The following is a 19,134-nucleotide window of genomic DNA, read 5'->3' on the forward strand; positions in this document are numbered from 1 at the left end:
CTCCACAACCACCACCCTTCTAAATTCCATCAGGTACAGACCATAAGTCTTCAATCACTCCTCATATGACAAGCCCTTCATCCTTGTAAACATCCTCTGCACCCCCTCCACCACCAGCACGTCCGTCCTTAGAAACAGAGCCTTCAACTTCTCAATGTTCCAAATGCAGTCTGACCACAGCCTTATACAGCCTCCGTGCATTTCGACGCTTGAATTCTGGCCCTCGTGAAATGAATGCTAACATTCCATTTGCCTTCCTAAATGCCAAGTGAACCCTGCATCTTAACCTTGAGAAACCTGAACTAGGACTCCCAAGTCCTTTTGTGCTTCAGATTTCTGAAACCTTTCCCAATTTAGAAAGTAGTTTATGTCTCCATTCCTCCTACCAAAGTACATAACTTCATACTTTCTCACCATGTGTTCCATCTACCACTTATTTGCCCACTCTCCAAGTCCTTCTGCAGCTTCCCCACTTCTTCAACATTACCTGTCCCTCCACCTATCTTGTGTCATCTGTAACAATGCCCTCAGTTCCTTCATCCAGATCATTAATGTATTACGTGAATAGTTGTGATCCCAACACTGACCCCTGCAGAACTCCACTCGACACCAGCTGCCATCCTGAAAACGACCCCTTTATCCCTACTCTGTCTTCTGCCAGTCAGCCAATCCATGCCAGTTCCTTGACCTAACACTATGGGCTCATCTTATTTAGCAGCCTCCTGTGCAGCATCTTGTAAAAAAGCCTTCTGGAAATCCATATAGATCATGTCCACTGGCACGCTCTGTCAAACTTGCTCATTATCTCCTCAGAGAAAATCTAACAGATTTGTCAGGCATGACCTCCCCTTGATAAAACCGGGCTGAGACATTCCCTTCACCACTCCTTCCAGCAAACTGATTTTGTTAAAGCAGCAATGCACAACTTCCAGCTGGTGTTACTGGCTAGTTCCCCAGTGCTGATTCTCTCCCCTCACCGCAATGCAAGTCCATTCCATATGCTAATGTGTCTTAATGTCCAAAAGTAGCAACAATCCATCATGCTCAACAAACGGAGATTTTAAGTCAGAAGGAAGAATTGCCATTCAAATATCCCAGTGCTAGAAATAACAGTGGATAGAACTGAACTGGGAAAGAACAGAAACCAGGGCCTGGTATGTATAAATTCCAGTTGATATGACCATTACAGGGGTTACAGATTTTTAATTTGTTGGGTTAGAATTGTGGGATCTTGCACTAGAGTTTTAAGTTTGTTTTAATAACTTTGCTTAGTAAAACAGGTAGAATGAGTATGACAGGTCAGGCCATCAACCTGTAACCATAAAGCTGTGACAAAATTGTTATCTGAGCTGAAGGAAAAACAATACATCTATCTCGAAATACTCTTGCAGTAGCATCTTGTAAAATTAGTAGATAATGAAGAAATAGAAGGTACCTGGTTTCTTCAGGGGGAAAGGAAAGAGAGGGAAGCATTTCTCAGTTAGGAACTTACAGCTAGAGCAGCCTGCTGAACAAGTGCTGAATTCTTGTGCTCTTGCATACAGGAAAGAACACTCTTGATTCCTCCCTCCGTGGCAAACAAGGCTCTCCAGTCATATCGCTGCATCAGGATGTAAATCAGCCGCAAACAGGTGACAACCAGGGGCTTTTCCTTGGACAAACTGGTCAATTCTTCCACAAGCACTTTGATCAGTTTGTCCCTTTGATTAAGGCCAGAATCCACTTTCAGAGCCACCTTCTCCCGCGTGCTGTCCTCTTCCAACATTTTAGTAATGAACTTGAAACCTGCAACCTGCAAACTGATCTCAGAGTTTGACTTCTTCATGATCTCTACTACCTCCCCCATCTTCTCCAAATTCGTCTTGCGTCCAGTTACTTTTGGGCAGCTGAAAACTAAGGGGAGAAACAATTGTCTTAGTATATGTTAGGCCCTGATTTCACAGCTTGAGCAGCAGCTGACTTCACTGGGGCACATTCACAAGCTTCATCGTTACTATTTAAAACCTTGCTCAACCTCCTATCTATCCACAGGACTGCAATCGCATGTCCCTGGAGCAAATTTTTCTATTGTTTTCATATCCTTTCAAAACTGTAGTGTCCAGCATTGAAGGAACTGGGGACCTCTCCTTACAGAAGGGAACTGGAGGATAAAATTTGACAGAAGTACTCTAGATCATTTGTGATCTGGACAGAGTAGAAACTATTCCTATTGTTGGAAAGGTGGAGAAACTTTTGGAAAAAATTCTGAGGGGCAGAGTTAATCTCCTCTGGGAGAAGCAAGGTTTGACCAAGGTTAGTCAGAATGGCTTTATCAGGGGAGATCATTTCTGACAGGTTTGATTGAGTGTCCGAGTTGACTAGATGTATGGATGAGGTTAGTGCAGTGGATATAGTTTAAATTGGGCTTCAAAAAAGTTTTTGACAAGGTCTTGCATGGCAGATTGGACAAGATGGTAATAGCCCATGTGATCCAAGGCAATTTGGCAAACTGGTTCCAAATGAGCTTCGAAGCAGGAGACAGAGTGGTGATCAAAGGATGTTTTTATGATTGGAAGCCTATGCCCAGTGGTGCACCACAAGGTTTAGTGCTAGATCCCTGGCTGTTTGCTGTGCACATTAACGATCCCGGTGTGAATGTAGCAGGCATGATCAGCAAGTTTGCAGATGACATGAAAATTGGTCGTGCAGCAAATAGTGAGGAGGCAAACCTTACACGACAGACTCATGAAAATGGGCTGTTCCGATGGCAGAACAGTGGCAAATGGAATTTAATCCTGATGCGCTGGGTGACACGATGCATTTGAGGAATAATTCTGGTCTCCCTGCTACAGGAAGGATGTTGTGAAACTTGAAAGGGTTCAGAAAAGATTTACAAGGATGTTGCCAGGGTTGGAGGGTTTGGGCTATCGGGAGAGGCTGAATAACCTGCAGCTGGAGCATCAGAGGCTGAGGGATGACCTATTAGAGGTTTATAAAATCATGAGGGGCATAGATAGGGTGAATAGCAGAGGTCTTTTCCCCAGGGTAGTGGAGTCCAAAACTAGACGGCATAGGTTTAAGGTGAGAGGGGTAAGATTTAACATGGACCTAAGGGGCAAAGTTTTCACACAAAGGGTGGTGCATGTGTGGAATGAGCTGCCAGAGGAAGTGGACGAGGCTGGTACAATTATAACATTTAAAAGGCATCTGGATGGGTACGTGAATAGGAGGGGTTTGGAGGGATGGGCCAAACACTGGCAAATAGGACTAGATTAATTTAGGATATCTGGTCGGCATGGGCGAGTTGAACTGAAGGGTTTCCTTGCTGTATAGCTCTATGACTCTGTGATAACAAGGCAAGAGAGCACATGGTGAATGGTAGGTTCCAAGCAGCAACATCAGAGACTATTTTCTGATATTTAAATATTGTATTGCATAAATAACTAGATTGGGCCAAAGCATTTTATTTTCAAAAACAGCACTAAGTGCCTGCATACTTGTCTTCCACAGTGGAGATAAAACCAGTTAAGTCAGGATTTTAAACCAACACCCACATATGCTGCTGTTCCACATGTTTATGCCCAGGGAGTTACATTGGGTACAGTTTTACTACATTAGCTGGTGAGTAGAAACATGGTTGATATTCAACATTTCTCTGAAATGGCTAAAAAACCACTCAGTTCAAAAGCAATTATAAATGGTCAAAAATGCCAGCCCAACCAATGATGCCCACATCCCATAAAACAGAAAAGAAAATTAAGGACGTAAAAATCAGACCCCGACTCTCCCCAGCACCAGGAACACTGACCTTTCAGTTTCTCTTCAAGATCATCAGGTAGCTCCAACTCCTCCATTTTTCCCATCTCTAGTGGTTGTGCAGCATCATTTTTGATTAAAATAGTTGTGGTGTTTGTAGTATCTGGAGAAACCTCTTTCTTGGCTTTCTTCGACTGGGAGACAGATGATCCCATAACAACTGAACCAGCGGTGCCAGGCAGGGAAACATATTCAACGTTGGTTAACGCACTTGAGAGGCTGTCTTGATCCAGCCCTTTCCTCTTTAAGTAGTGTTTAGTATAAACATGGGAGCACTCTAGATCATTCAGGTAGGCCGAAGGGCAAAAGGGTCTCAAGAACTGAAGCAGCTTCTGTGCAAGTTCTGATGGTACAGTCAACTGAATCAACACACTCTCATCAATTTCTGAAATCTGCAGAAGGGATTCAAAACGGATTCAAACATTACCGGTAATTGACAACTCGTATTCTAAATAAATAACGACATGTTGATATCTCTAACTTTACATGACACTTCACGATTATTTTAACTTTGTATTATATTTTATCAACGTTTTTGATTCGAACATTTCAATAGAGCTCCAGCTAATACTTCACATGTAGTAAAGCGAAACAGAGTCAGATGGGCCAAAACACCAAACTTCCACAACTTTCTGACCTCAACCAGGGAGATATGAACACAAGAACATAAGAACCAGGAGCAGGAGCAGGCCACCCGGCCCCTCGAGCCAGCCTCGCCATCCAACAAGACCACGGCTGATCCCCAAGACTCAGCTCCACTTACCTGCCCACTCACCATAACCCTTAATTCCTTTACTGTTCAAAAATTTATCCAGCCTTGCCTTAAAAACATTCAGCGAGGTAGCTTCAACCACTTCACTCGGCAGGGAATTCCACAGATTCACAACCCTTTGGGTGAAGAAGTTCCTCCTGACCCTAGTCCTACATCTGCTTCCCTTTATTTTGAGGTGATGCCATCTAGTCCTAGTTTCCCCTGCTAGCGGAAACAACCTCCCTGCCTCCACCTTATCTATTCCCTTCATAATCTTATATGTTTATACAAGATCTCCCCTCATTCTTCTGAATTCCAATGAGTATAATCCCAGTCTACTCAGTCTCTCCTCATACTCCAACCCTCTCAACTCTGGAATCAACTGAGTGAATCTCCTCTGCACCCCCTCCAGTGCTAGTATATCTCTTCTCAAGTAAGGAGACCAAAACTGCACGCAGTACTCCAGGTGTGGCCTCACCACGTCCCTGTACAGCTGCAGCATAGCCTCTCGGTTTTTAAACTCCATCCCTCGAGCAATAGCAGACAAAATTCCATTTGCCTTTTTAATCACCTGCTGCACCTGCAATCCCACCTTCAGCGATTCATGCAAAAGGACACCCAAGTCCCGCTGTACAGCAGTGTGCTGCAATTTTTTACCATTTAAAACATAGTCCATTTTGCTGTTATTCCTCACACTTACCAACATTGTACTCCGTCTGCCAGACCTTTGCCCACTCACTCAGACTATCTATATCCCTCTGCAGACTTTCAGTGTCTTCTGCACACTTTGCTCTACCACTCACCTTAGTGTCATCTGCAAATTTTGACACACCACACTTAGTCCCCAACTCCAAATCATCTATGTAAATTGTAAACAATTGCGGTCCCAACACTGATCCCTGAGGCACACCACTAGCCACTGACCGTCAACCAGAAAAACACCCATTTACCCCTACTTTTTGCTTTCTACTGGTCAACCAATCCTCTATCCATGCCAATACATCACCTGTAATACCGTGCAACTTTATCTTATGTTGCAGCCTTTGGTGTGGCACCTTGTCAAATGCCTTCTGGAAATCCAGATACACCACATCCACAGGTTCCCCATTGTCCACCATGCAAGTAATGTCCTCAAAGAAGTCCACCAAATTAGTTAAACATGACCTACCCTTCATGAACCCATGCTGGGTGTTCCCAATGGGACAATTTATATCAGATGTCTTGCTATTTCTTCCTTAATGACAGATTCAAGCATTTTCCCCACTACCGAAGTTAAGCTAACTGGCCTATAGTTACCTGCTTTTTGTCTACTTCCTTTTTTAAACAGTGGCGTCACATTGGCTGTTTTCCAATCTGAGGGAGCCACCCCAGAGTCCAGTGAATTTTGGTAAATAATTACCAGCGCATTTGCTATTTCCACCATCACCTCTTTTAGTACCCTGGGATGCATTTCATCAGGGCCAGGAGACTTGTCTACCTTTAGCCCCATTAGCTTGCCCAACACTGCCTCCTTAGTGATAATGATAGTTTCTCGGTCCACTGTGAAGACTGACACAAAATAACTGTTTAATGTCTTGGCTATTTTCTCATTCCTAGTTATTAAATTGGCCTTCTCATCCGCTAAAGGACCAATGTTTACCTTCGCCACTCTTTTACGATTTACATATTTATAGAAACTTTTGCTGCCTGTTTTTATATTCTGAGCTAGTTTACTCTCATAATCTTACTTTTCTTTATAACTTTTTTTGTGGCTTTCTGTTGGCCTTTAAAGATTTCCCAGTTTACTCGTTTCCCACTACTCTTTGCTTTTTTGTAAGATGCCTGCTACACTGCACATGGTAGCATTTAGTTATGTTACTCTCTATAATCCTGACGCCTGGACTAATGACCCAGCAGCATGAGGCCCCAACATGGCAGCTGGGGAATTTACACTGAATTAAATATGACTGAACTAAAGAGCTAATACTAGTAATTGTGGTCATAAAACTAGTGCTCTCATTAAAGGCCATCTTATTCACTAGGTGTTATATTTTCATTCACAAGATGTGGTGCCACTGGCCAGGCCAGCGTTTATTGCCCAGAGAGTACTTGAGAGTCAACCACATTGCTGACGATCTGGAGTCACATGTAGCCAGACCAGGTAAGGACATTAGAGAACTAGGTAGGTTTTTCCAACAAACGACAAGTGATTTCATGGTCATTAGACTCAATTTGCCATAATGGGATTCAAATCCTGGTCCCCAGAACACTAGCTTGAGCCTCTGGATTAAGAGACGAGTAAAAATACCACTAGGCTGTCACCTCCCCTGCTGTTCTTAACCTGGTCTGAGCTACACACAAACTCTAGATCTGAAGTAAAATGGCTCATTCTCAACTGCCTTTCAAAAAGGCCCAACAGTCACTCACTTCTATCAAACATACAAGATAAAACTAAAAACAGCTTTGTAGGAATAGCTTGACCAGATGGATACAGTCTGAAGAGGTAGCTCATCAACACCGTCGAGAGCAACTGGGGATCTACAACAAATGCTCATCTGGTGATTTACACTCGCAAAATGTGTGCAAAAGAGAAAAAACAAAATCGCTTCAGAATCCTGAATTGGTCTTCCACAGCCCAAAGACAATCAGCCAGGATCCCAGTTGTTGATTTGCATTTTGCAAACCTGCTGCAAAGTGAGAGTTAAAAAATAGGTTACAGGATTAGACTCCATTGTCCAATTCCCACAGTTGAATATTCTATTGGCTGGGCCAGCGTTTATTGCTAATCCCAAGCTGCTCTTCAGAAGGTGGTGGAGACTGCCTTCTTGAACTGCTGCAGTTCATTTGGTGCAGACAACCCACAAGGCTGTTAGCGAAGGAAAAGACAACAGACTTAAGCAAAGCTAATATGATCACTATAGCTTAATGGATTTTTAAAAAAATTATTAGAATGTCACATTAAATTGGCAAGGTGGTTATCCACAGCAGCAATGACATTCTAGATTTGGGTTGATACAGCCAAACCTTGCATCTCAAACCATGCATCTCCTGGCTTTCAGCCATCATTTCATTCTGACCTGATCTTCCAAATTCTGTCTAATGATGTCAATAGCTTCTTGCTGCTGTTTTGGTTCCAACTTCTTGATGAAGAAAAGCACCTCCCACCATTCTGAGCGGCTGAGCATAGAGGAATCCTCAGCAATGCTCTCCGACAGATAAGGCAGCGAGTATAATCCACCTGGTGGCTTATGGAAAAACGTCTGGGCAACTGGAAAACAACATTTTTAAAATTACAATACAGCTTGAAAAAGTGAGTGTATTCTCTGGAGATTCTCATTTCACTAGAATCGTGAATGCTTTCTTTGAAAAATCAGTTTTTGAGATAGGTCAATTCACCTTCAAAATAACAAAAGGTTTGAATTACTGTTGGAGGTCCAAGTTGTTCACTGTGCAACATTGTTCAAATACAAAGGAAAACAAAAAAGAAACTGAAGAAAGATTGATGAAGCAGCAGAATTGAATCACCCAGAAGGGAACAGAGTTCGAGAGTAAGAGACAAGTAGTATTAGTGCCCCAAGTGCCGGGCAATGACCACATCCAACAAGAGAGAATCTAACCATCAACTCTTGGCATTCAACTACATTATCACTAATTCCTATCATCAACCCTTGGAGTAGTACTGACTCACTCCATCGCAAAGCCATACAATCAGTTTAATTTCACCCTTCATCACATTCGGCATTTAACAAAACTGCTTTTCACAAGCTGAACAGCTCAAGGGTACCAGCATCCCTCTGGATCCTTCTGCCCCTTTGCTTTGACACCATTACTTATTTCAAGAACAGCTCTTATACTGTACTCGTGACCCCACATAGGAAATTTTAATCTCTCCTTTATGGTTTACTAATGCTTTTTAGGGAATGAACTCTCCTTACCTAGTCTGGCCTACATATGACTTCAGATCCACAGTAAAGTAAATGATTCTTAACTACCCTGAGAAGTCGGGATGGGCAAAAAATGCCAGTCTAGCCAGGGATATCCACGTCCCATTATCAAAGGAAATCAGAGCCATAGAAACATACAGCATGGTAACAAACCTTTTGGTCCAACTCATCCATGCCGACCAGGTACCCCAAACTAAACTAGTCCATTCGCCTGTGTTTGTCATCCCTTTCAACCGTCCCTATTCATATATCCATCCAAATGTCTTTTAAATGCTGTAATTGTACTCGCCTCTACCATTTCTGCTGGCAGCTCATTCTATGCACTCACCACCCTTGGAATGGAAAGCTTGCCTTTTAGATCCCTTTTAAATCTTTCCCCTCTTGCCTTAAACTGATGCTGTCTCGTTTTGGACTCACCTATGGCAGGGAAGAGACCTTGGCTATTCACCTTATCCATGCCCCTCACGATTTTTATAAACCTCTAAAAGGTTCCCACAACAGCTCCAGGGAAAAGTGCCAGCCTATCCAGCCTCTCCTTATAACTCAAACCATCTGGCAAACATCCTTGCAAATTTTTTCTGCACCCTTTCAAGTTTAACAACATCGCTCCTGTAGGAAGGCAACCAGAAATGCATGCATTATTCTAAAAGTGGCCTTACTAATGTCCTGTACAGCCGCAACAGGAAGTCCAAATTCCTGTACTCAATGGCTTGAGCAATAAAGGAAAGGATGTTAAATGCCATCTCCACTACCCTTTCTACCTGCAGTACCACTGCACCCATAGGTCCCTCTATTCAACAACACTCCCTAAGGCCCTATCATTAACTGCATAATATCTACCTTGATTTGTCTTACCAAAATGCAATACCTCACATTTATCCCAAATAAAACCTATTAGCCCATCTGATCAAGATTTCGTTGTACTCTTAGATACTCAGTGATTGAGGTACGATGCATTGAACAGTGCAAGACATGAAGTAGAAGTGCATTCAGATACCCTGATCACCTGAGTGAGCTCATTAAACTTTTCCCATCAACAGCCAAGCTCTAGTTAGCACACTCTGGGCATAAACCATGTCTGCCATCTGCTCCTATTTCATTCAGTGACCTGGGCTTGCGCGCTCCCAACATCATCCAACCCCATCCCTTTGACCTTCTTACCCCAGGAATAAAATGTGCAACAGGATCTGTGTTCATCCTAATTCATCAGAATGCATGGGTCTGGAGCTTGAGCTGGAAGTGTTCAATAATGTGTCCACTGGTACCATGCCTTGAAATAGTTACATTCATAAAACTCGTTAATTTTCACTCATGATATAAAAAGCAACGGCATTAGCTTCAAAGCCTTACACCCCCACCTCAAGCATTTGCCTGTTGCCCCTTGCCCTCTCAATTTGCTCATTGAGAAGTCTTACATGAACCACTGTTTCCTATTCATTTGTGGGATGTGGGTGTCGCTGGCTGGCCAGTATTTCTTGCCCATCCCTAGTTTCCCTTGAGAAGGTGGTAGTGACCTGCCTTCTTGAACCACTGCAGTCCACTGCTGTGGGTTGATTCACAATGTCATAAGGGAGGGAATTTTGACCCGGCGACAGTGAAGGGTCTGCAATATATTTCCAAGTCAGGATGGTGACTGGCTTGGAGAGAACGTGAAGGTTGTGGTGTTCCCATGTCTGCTGCCCTTGTCCTTCCTGATGGAAATGATCGTGGACTTGGAAGGTGCTGTCTGAGGATCTGTGGTGAATTTCTGCAGTGCATCTTGTAGATAGTACACACTGCTGCGACTAGTGTCGGTGGTGGAGGGAGTGGATGCTTGTGGATATAGTGCCAGTCAAGCGGGCTGCTTTGTCCTGGATGGTGTCAAGCTTCTTGTGTGTTGCTGGGGCTGCACACAAGTAAAGTAGGGTGTTTTCCATCACACTCCTGACTTGTGCCTTGTAGATGATAGACAGGCTCTGAGGAGTCAGGTGATGAGTAACTCACTGCAGTGTTCCTAGCTTCTGACCTGCTCTTGTGGCCAGTGCTTAATGTGGTTAGTCCAGTTGAGTTTCTGGTCAACGATAACCCCCAGGATGTTGATAGTGGGGGATCCAGTGATGGTAACACCATTGATTGTCAAGGGACGGTGGTTAGAGATTGTCTTTTATTGGTGATGGTCATAGACTGGCATTTGTGTGGCACAAATGTCACACCATTTGTCAGCCCAAGTCTGGACATTGTTCAAATGCAACAAGATCTGGACATGGACAGCTTCAGTATCTGAGGAGTCACGAATGGTGCTGAACATTGTGTAACCATCAGCGAATATCCCCAGCTCTGACCTTATGATGGAGGGAAGGTTATTGATGAAGCAGCTGAACATGGTTGGGCCTAGGACACTAGCCTGAGGAACTCCTGTAGAGATGTCCTGGAGCTGCAATGATTGACCTCCAACAACCACGACCGTCTTCCTAGGTGTCAGGTATGACTCCAAACACCGGAGAGTTTGCCCCAATACCCAATGATTCCAGTTTTGCTAGGGCTCCTTGATGCCACACTCGGTCGAATGCAGCCTTGATATCAAAGGCTGTGACTCTCATCTCACATCTGGAATTTAGCTCTTTTGTCCGTGTTTGAACGAAGGCTGTAATTAGATCAAGAGCTGAGTGGCCCTGGCGGAACCCAAACTGGGCGTCACTGAGCAGGTTATTGCTGAGAAGGTGCTGCTGGATAGCACTGTTGATGACACCTTGCATCACTTTACTGATGATCGAGAGTAGACTGATGGGGCGGTAATTGGCTGGGTAATATGTCCTGCTTTGTGTGTACAGGACATACTTAGGCAATTTTCCACATTGTCAGGTAGATACCAGTGTTGTAACTGTACTGGAAGAGCTTGGCTCGGGGAGCAGCAAGTTCTGGAGCAAAGTCTTCAGTACTATTGCCGGAATGTTATCAGGGCATGTCGGCTTTGCAGTATCCAGTGTTTCCAATTGTTTCTTGATATCACATGGAGTGAATCGAATTGGCTGAAGACTGGTATTCGAAATGCTGGGGAGGCTGAGGTAGATCATCCACTCAGCACTTCTAGCTGAAGATTGCTGCAATAGCTTCAGCCTTAACTTTTGCACTGATGTGGGATATTTATGGAGCCTCCTCCTTCAATGAATTGTTGACTTGTCCACCACCATTCACGAATAGATGTGGCAGGATTGCAGAGCTTAGATCTGATCCGTTGCTGTGGGATCACTTTGCTCTATCACTTGCTGCTTTCGCTGTTTGGCATGCAAGTAGTCCTGTTTGGTGGCTTCACCAGATTGATACCTCATCTTCAGGTATGCTTGGTGCTGCTCCTGGCATGCCCTCCTGATCTCTCCATTGAACCAGGGTTGATCCCCTGGCTTGACGGTAACGGGGGGAGTGGGAGATATGGGCCATGAGGTTACAGATTGCGCTGGAGTACAATTCTGCTGTTGATGGCCCACAGTGCCTCATGGATGCCCAGTCGAGTTGCTAGATCTGTGCGAAGTCTGTCCCATTTAGCATGGTGATAGTGCCATGCAGCACAATGGAGGTTGTTTACAATGTGAAGGCGGGACGTTGTCTCCACAAGGATAGTGCAATGGTCACTCTTGCCGATACTGTCATGGGCAGATGCAACTGAAGTTGGCAGGTTAGTAAGGATGAGGTGAAGTATGCTTTTCCCTCTTGTTGGTTCCCTCACTACCTGCTGCAGACCCAGTCTAGCAGCTATGTCCTTTAGGACCCGACCAGCTCGATCAGTAGTACTGCTACCGAGCCACTCTTGGTGGTGGGCATTGAAATCCCCCACCCAGAGTGCATTTTGTGCCCTTGCCATCCTTGGTGCTTCGACTGAGTGTTGCTCAACATTGAGGAGTACTGATTCATCAGCTGAGGGAGGACGGTACATGGTAATCAACAGGAGGTTTCCTTGCCCATGTTTAACCCGAAGTCATGATACATCATGGGGTCCAAAGTCAATGTTGAGGATTCCCAGAGCAACTCCTTCCCGACTATATACCACTGTGCCACCACCTCTGCTGGGTCTGTCCTGCCGGTGAGATGGGACATATCCAGGTATGGTGATAGTAGTGTCTGGGACACAGCCTGTAAAGTATGATTCTGTGAGTATGACTGTTGCTTGACTAGTCTGTGAGACAGCTCTCCCAATTTTGGCACTGGCCCCCAGACGTTAGTGAGGAGAAATGTGCAGGGTCGACAGGGCTGTCTCTGCTGGTCTTTGCCTGTGCTTCGGTCGATGCCTGGTGATCCATCCAGTTTCATTTCTTTGAGACTTTGTAGCAACTGGTACAACTGAATGGCTTGCTTGGCCATTTCAGAGGGCAACTGAGAGTCAACCACATTACTATGGGTCTGGAGTCACACGTAGGCCAGACCAGGTGCGGGTGGCAGATTTCCTTCTCTGAAGGACATCAGTGAACGAGATGGGTTTTTCCGACAATCAACAATGATTTCATGGTGGTCAGTAGATTATTAATTCCAAGAATTTTTCCAGACTTTTTCTTATTGGATTCAAATTCTAGCATCTGCTGTGGTGGGATTGAAACCCTGGTCCCCAGATCATTAGCTGGTTTTCGGGATTAATTATCAAGTGATAATACCACTTGGCTATCACCTATTTCTGCTCCCTCATACACTTATTTCCTTCTGAACTGACAGCATTCTGCAATCTCAAGCCCAAGCCATCGATGAGGATGGGGCAGCTGCTGTTCATGAGCCAACCTCTACTTAGGAGGTAATGCCAACACTCCAATCCCATCTATTACCACCTGCTCGGCCATAACCCCACCAACAAATGTCAACTAGTTCCCATGACAATTACGGATTTCATCCTCTCAGGAGATCTTCCCTCCATAGCCTCAAATCTCTCAGTTCTCCAAACCTGTACAATCTGCTTCCATCCTTTTTTGAAATTCCCCAAACAAAATTGCCCTAGTAGACAGTACTTTAACCTATTCTCTCTGATGAAACAGATTACATCCAATCTGGCCTATTTTCTTTTCCTTAACTTGCATTTGTGTTTCTTTGAATTTCCTCCCTCAATTTAACTACATTTTTTGGCACGAACCAGATAGCAGGACAAATAACAGATATAACTAACAGCAAGACAAAAAAGGAACCATGTGAATCTCAATGAAATGTAATAAAGGAACAATCACACTAACAGGTGTAGTCTACTGACCATTTAATACTGGAAGGAGGTGGCAAAACAAATATGCAGAAAAATTGGTGAACTTAGCTAAAAAAATCAACTTTGAAAAACGATCAAAGGCCCTTTACTTACTGTGAAATGCAATGTATGAAAAAGATGTGTAATGATGATAAGGGAATTGAAGAATTCGATGTGGCAGACTCCTTTCTCAGTCAACATGTCAAAAACTAAACAGCAATTCACTATTGCCATTCACTACCTTGTAATGCAAATATGGGAAGTCGGGAGTTTCCTTTATGTTAGCTGCCAATCTTTGACTGGGGAACAAACAGGGTTTACACAGAAGGATGAAGAAATTCAGCACGACCGAGATGTTAACTGAATATTTTGCATTTGTTTTTAATCCATGAAGCAAATGTTGCCCAGGCTCTGGTAATAGAGGAAGAAACTCAGTCATAAATGCTTTAAAGCTGGTAAGGAGTAGGTATTGGACAACCTGTCAGCAATTCAAGTTGAGAAGACACCAGAACTGGATGAGATTGCCTAAGCCAAGTTTGTACCCAGCTATAGCCTCCATAATGATTAATTTTAACATTTTCCCTATGGCAGACATCAAGCTGAGGCATATGCTTTCTGTTTTTCTGCCACCCCCATCTCAACTTAAAAACAGGAGTTATTTGTTACTTTATAATCTGATGGAGCATCTCCAGAACTGATCATATTTTGGAAAACTAGAAATATTGCATCCACAACCTCATTAATCACCTCTTTCAAGAGATTAAGTTGTCGTCCATCAGGACCCATGGTCACTTCAGCTTGCAGCTACATCAGACTGCTCGTTACCAGTTACCTAGTGATTGCAATTTCACCAAGTTCCTTACAACAGAGGAACAGAAGTAGGCCATTCAGCCCATCAAGTTTTCTCCACCATTCAATGAGATCACAGTTGATCTGATAATCCTCAAATCCATTTTCCTGATTTATCTCCCATAACCCTTGCTGATTAAAAATCTCTCAGTCTTGAGTTTAGTCAACAAACAAACCTTGACAGCCCTTTGCGATAAAGTATTCCACAGATTTACTACGCTCAGAGAAGAAACTCCTTTTCAACTGTCCCCAAACTATGCAATGCCTTACTTTAAGATTACGTGCCCTGATCCTAGATGGTCCACAATGGAAACAACCTTTCTGCACATAACCTGTCAAACCCCCTAATAAATTTCAATTCGGTCTTCTCCCAGCAAACAACAAAAAATAAGCACAGTCCATCATAGGAGCAGGCCATTTAGCCCTCCAAGTCTGCACCAACAAGATGCCTTTCTAAACTTAAAAACAGACTGCCTCTATGCAGTCCATACGTCTCTATTCCCTGCCTATTCATACATCTGTCAAGGTGCCTCTTAAATGTTGCTACTTTATCTACTTCTACCACCTCCTCTGGCAGCGCATTCCAGGCACTTAACACCCTCGCTTATAAAAAAAAATTGTGTCGTACATCTCCTTTAAACCGCCCCTTTACCTTAAACCTATGCCTCCTAATAATTGTCATTTCTACCCTGGGAAAAAGACCCAATATCCATTCTATTCATGCCTCTCAATTTTGTAAACTTCTATCAGCTTCTGATATACTCAATGAAAACAAACCAAGTTTGTCTGATTTCTCCTCAAAACTAATACCCTCCAAACCAGGCAATATCCTGGTAAACCTTTTCTGTACCCCCTCCAAAGCCTCTTCATCCTTCTGGTAGTGCAGTGACCAGAAATGTACACAATATTCGAAATGTGGCCTAATTAAAATTCTATACAGCTACATCATGACTAGCCAATCTATACCCTGACCAATGAAAGCCAGAATGCTATACATGCCTTCCTGACCACTTTATCCACTTATACTGCCACTTTCAGGAAACTATGGACCTGTACGCCGAGATCAATCTGGGCTAAGGCTACGAAGGGTTCTGCCATTACACCTTCCAAACTGCATCACCTTGCTTTTGTCCAGATTAAATTCCACGTCATATTTCCACCCAAGTCTCCAGCCTATCCATATCCTGCTGTTTACTCTAGCAACAAAAACAGAAATTGCTGGAAAAGCTCAGCAGATCTGGCAGCATCTGTAGAGAAAAATCAGTTAATGTTTCAGATCAAGTGACCCTTCCTCAGAACTCAGTATCCTCTGGCGATCCTCCTCACAATCAGCAGATCCCACCCCCCCCAATCTTTGGGTTGTCTGCAAACTTACTCAGAGCACCTACATTCTCGCCCAAATAATTTATGCATTTTTCAAACAATCCTCGGGGCCCCAGCACTGGTCCCTGTCGAACATCAGCAGTCAAAAACACGCTTCCACTGCTACTCCCTGACTTTCATCACCAAGTCAGTTCTGTATCCACCTTACCAGCTCACTGCAGATCCCATGTGACTTCACTTTTTGTATTAGCCTGCCACGATGGACCTTGTCAAAGGCCTTGCTAAAATCCATGTAGACAATATCTATCGCCCTGCCCTCAATCATCTTTGTCACTTCTGCAAAAAAACAAGTTGGAGAGATTCAACCTCCATCATACAAAGCCATGCTGCCTATCGATAAGTTCACATTTTCCAAACGCAAGTAAATCCTGTCCCTAAGTAGCTTTTCCAATAACTTCCCTACCACTGATGCAAGGTTCACCAGCCTGTAATTTCCCACATTATCCCTGTTGCCCTTAAAGGAATACAGTACCTCTTAGAGTCCTCTGGGATCTCTCCTTCTGACAGGAGATTTCATACTAGGCCCCAGGAATTTCTTCCCTCACCTCCCTCAGTATACTGGGATAGATCCCAACAGGTTAGTGAGGACTTGTCTGCCTTACTACTTTTCAAATCACCAACATCACTTTTTTTCCAATTGACATGCCCTAGAATATCAACATATCCCTTTCTAGGCTCACCACCCACAATGTCCTCCTCCTTTGTGAATACTGATGCAAGGTATTCGTTAAGGACCTCACCCACTTCCTCTGGCTCCACACACAAATTCCCTCCTTGGTCTTTGAGTGGACCTACCCTTTGCCTGGCTACTCTCTTGCTCTTTATATACTTATAAAATGTCTTAATATACATATACAATGTCTTAATATTTTCCTTAAGTCTGTTTGCTAAGGACATTTCATAGACCCTTTTAGCCCTAATTCCTTGTTTGAGTTTTTTTCCCTGCTATCTTCTGCATTCCTCAAAGGCCTGCCTGCCTTCAATTTCCCTCAGGGAACTCCCTCAAGCCAAGTTGCATCTTTCGCATGTTCATTTGTTGATACAGTTACCTGTTGTTAGTTTAAGGCTTTCAGCCAGTGATGAAGCTTTCTCCTGTGATTCCTTCTCCACCTGTCCACTTGTTCCATCCCCAATGATTTCAATCATGTGCCAGTGCACCCAATATGTTCTACTCAACTGGTGCCAGAAAACCTAAAAATAAGAGAACAACCGAATAAGTGAATAATCAGGATCCAGTCATCTCTCAGGCAGCCACCACACAATGTGCTCTCATCCAGACCAAATAAAAACACACTTGGATCAGAACTGATGAATTCTGAAAAACACCAAATCCTTAAAACAGAATTCCACACCCTCTCAATAAAGATAAACCAACATTACAAGGACACAAAGTAGCTGAAACCCTCCTAAACCAAAGTCCCCAAGACATATCAACAGTTAAAGACTGGTAAAAAGAGGAACGTAGCTGTTCAGGGACCAAGGAGATGTACACGTGGACATGTGGTGGCATCGGCGGGGGATCCCATAAATACATGAATGAATGCCAAGGAAATGGATTCTTCTGAGGCCACTGTGTCAGAGAATGAAACTTAGTCACTGGAAAGGTACAAAACTGAGAAGGAGGAAGTATTGGATATATTGTTGGCATTTAAAGCTGACAAGGCACTGGTGTTGGATTGGATGGATCCAAGGATCTTGAAGGGAGACAGAGTGAAAATGGCAGCAGCGCTAGCATTAATATTTCAGTCTGCCCGAGACTCAGGAAAGAAGCCAAAAGACCGGAGAATTGCAAGTATCATGCAGTTGTTCTAAAAGCCTTGCAAAGTGAAGCCAAGAAATTACAGACCAGTCAGTTTCATTTCGGTGATGGGAAACATCGAGAAACAGTGATTCAGGACAGAGCTGGAAGTCACAGTTAAAAAGGTAGGTTGATCAGGGCAGCCAGCATAGATTTCTAAGGGGCAATCATGTTGAACTAATTTGCTGGAGTTTCTTGAAGAGGTAAGAGAAGGGGTTAATCAAGCTAATGCTATTGGTGTGGTACACAAGGACTTCCAGAAGCCATTTGATATGATACCACACAGATGCCAGAAAAGTTATAGCTGATGGAATAAAAGGGACAGTTACAAAATGCACACAAAATTGAGTAAGGGATAAGAAACAGATGAAGTGGTCATGGAATATTTTTTGGGCTGGTGCAAAGTTTATAATGGACTTGCCCACGACTTATATGGAGCTCCCTGCTTTATTTGATATACAGTAAAATCCTCTGTATCCACAAAATCACAAAGTGTGAATTCACCTATCCGCGCCAAAAAATAAGTAACAACAAAAATCAACACCCGCAGGCTAAAGACACGTATCTGCGATTTTTAACCTATTTTTAACAAGCTACACACACTCAAATTTCCATCATTCACAGAGGTTCTCAGGAACAGAACCCTTGTGGATACGGAGCAATGACTGTATATCAAGTTTGCATTTGATACAAAATTTGAAAGCATTGTAAAGTGTGAGGACAACAGCATAGAATTTCAACATGACGCAGATAAATCGATGGATGCAGAAGTTAAAAACCAGTGGAAGTGTACTATATGCCTAACCATTCAAGAGAAACAGATCAGATATCCAAATAAATTTCAGGGAAATGTTAATGTAATTGGGTAGTGATAGCATGGGATTTCAACCACCCCAACATTAACTGAGGTAGTCATAATGAGAAAGGTTTAAAGGGAGCAGAACTTTTCCAATCCAGGACAGCATTTTAATAAGTAGAAGGCACTCCAAGAGAGGGGAGTGGTCCTGAAATTGACTTGATGGAAAAGGACAAGGATCGGCCTGAAATCAAAGTTCTCAACTGGAGGAAGGCCGATTTTAAATTCTGTGACTTATCCTCTCTCTCACACTATGCCTGAGGAAGGGGCTGAGCTCCGAAAGCTTGCATTTTCAAATAAACCTGTTGGATTGTAACCTGGTTTCTTAAGATAGGATAGACAAGCATGTTTACTGCTTATGGAGGAAAATCACTAGAATGTCCTGCAAGCTTCAGAATCATGCAGAAGCTGCACCAGGAAGCTTGGAAAATAGGAGGTGCTGTAACAAGTCAATTGATATTGTGCAACTGAAACCATTAGCATCCTACAACAGTGATAACTCTTCTAAGCAACCTGCATTTATATTGTTCCAGAGATAGTAGGAACTGCAGATGCTGGAGAATCTGAGAGAACAAGGTGTAGAGCTGG

The 19,134-nt window shown here is 43.4% G+C and overlaps 1 protein-coding gene across 1 annotated transcript in view; it reads right to left on the reverse strand.

Moving 5' to 3' along the window:
• Positions 1 to 19,134, reverse strand: part of LOC109920363 (cullin-9) — a 186,665-nt gene that overhangs the window by 103,723 nt on the left and 63,808 nt on the right. The window contains exons 5-8 of the mRNA XM_048596632.1: positions 16,942 to 17,083; positions 7,603 to 7,793; positions 3,788 to 4,187; positions 1,493 to 1,893 (exon numbers count right to left, since the gene is read on the reverse strand). Of these exons, the coding sequence (XP_048452589.1) occupies positions 1,493 to 1,893; positions 3,788 to 4,187; positions 7,603 to 7,793; positions 16,942 to 17,083 (1,134 nt within the window). The remainder of the gene's footprint in view (positions 1 to 1,492; positions 1,894 to 3,787; positions 4,188 to 7,602; positions 7,794 to 16,941; positions 17,084 to 19,134) is intronic.

This window comes from Rhincodon typus, chromosome 5 (assembly GCF_021869965.1).
Source record: "Rhincodon typus isolate 14 chromosome 5, sRhiTyp1.1, whole genome shotgun sequence".
Lineage (NCBI taxonomy): Eukaryota > Metazoa > Chordata > Chondrichthyes > Orectolobiformes > Rhincodontidae > Rhincodon > Rhincodon typus.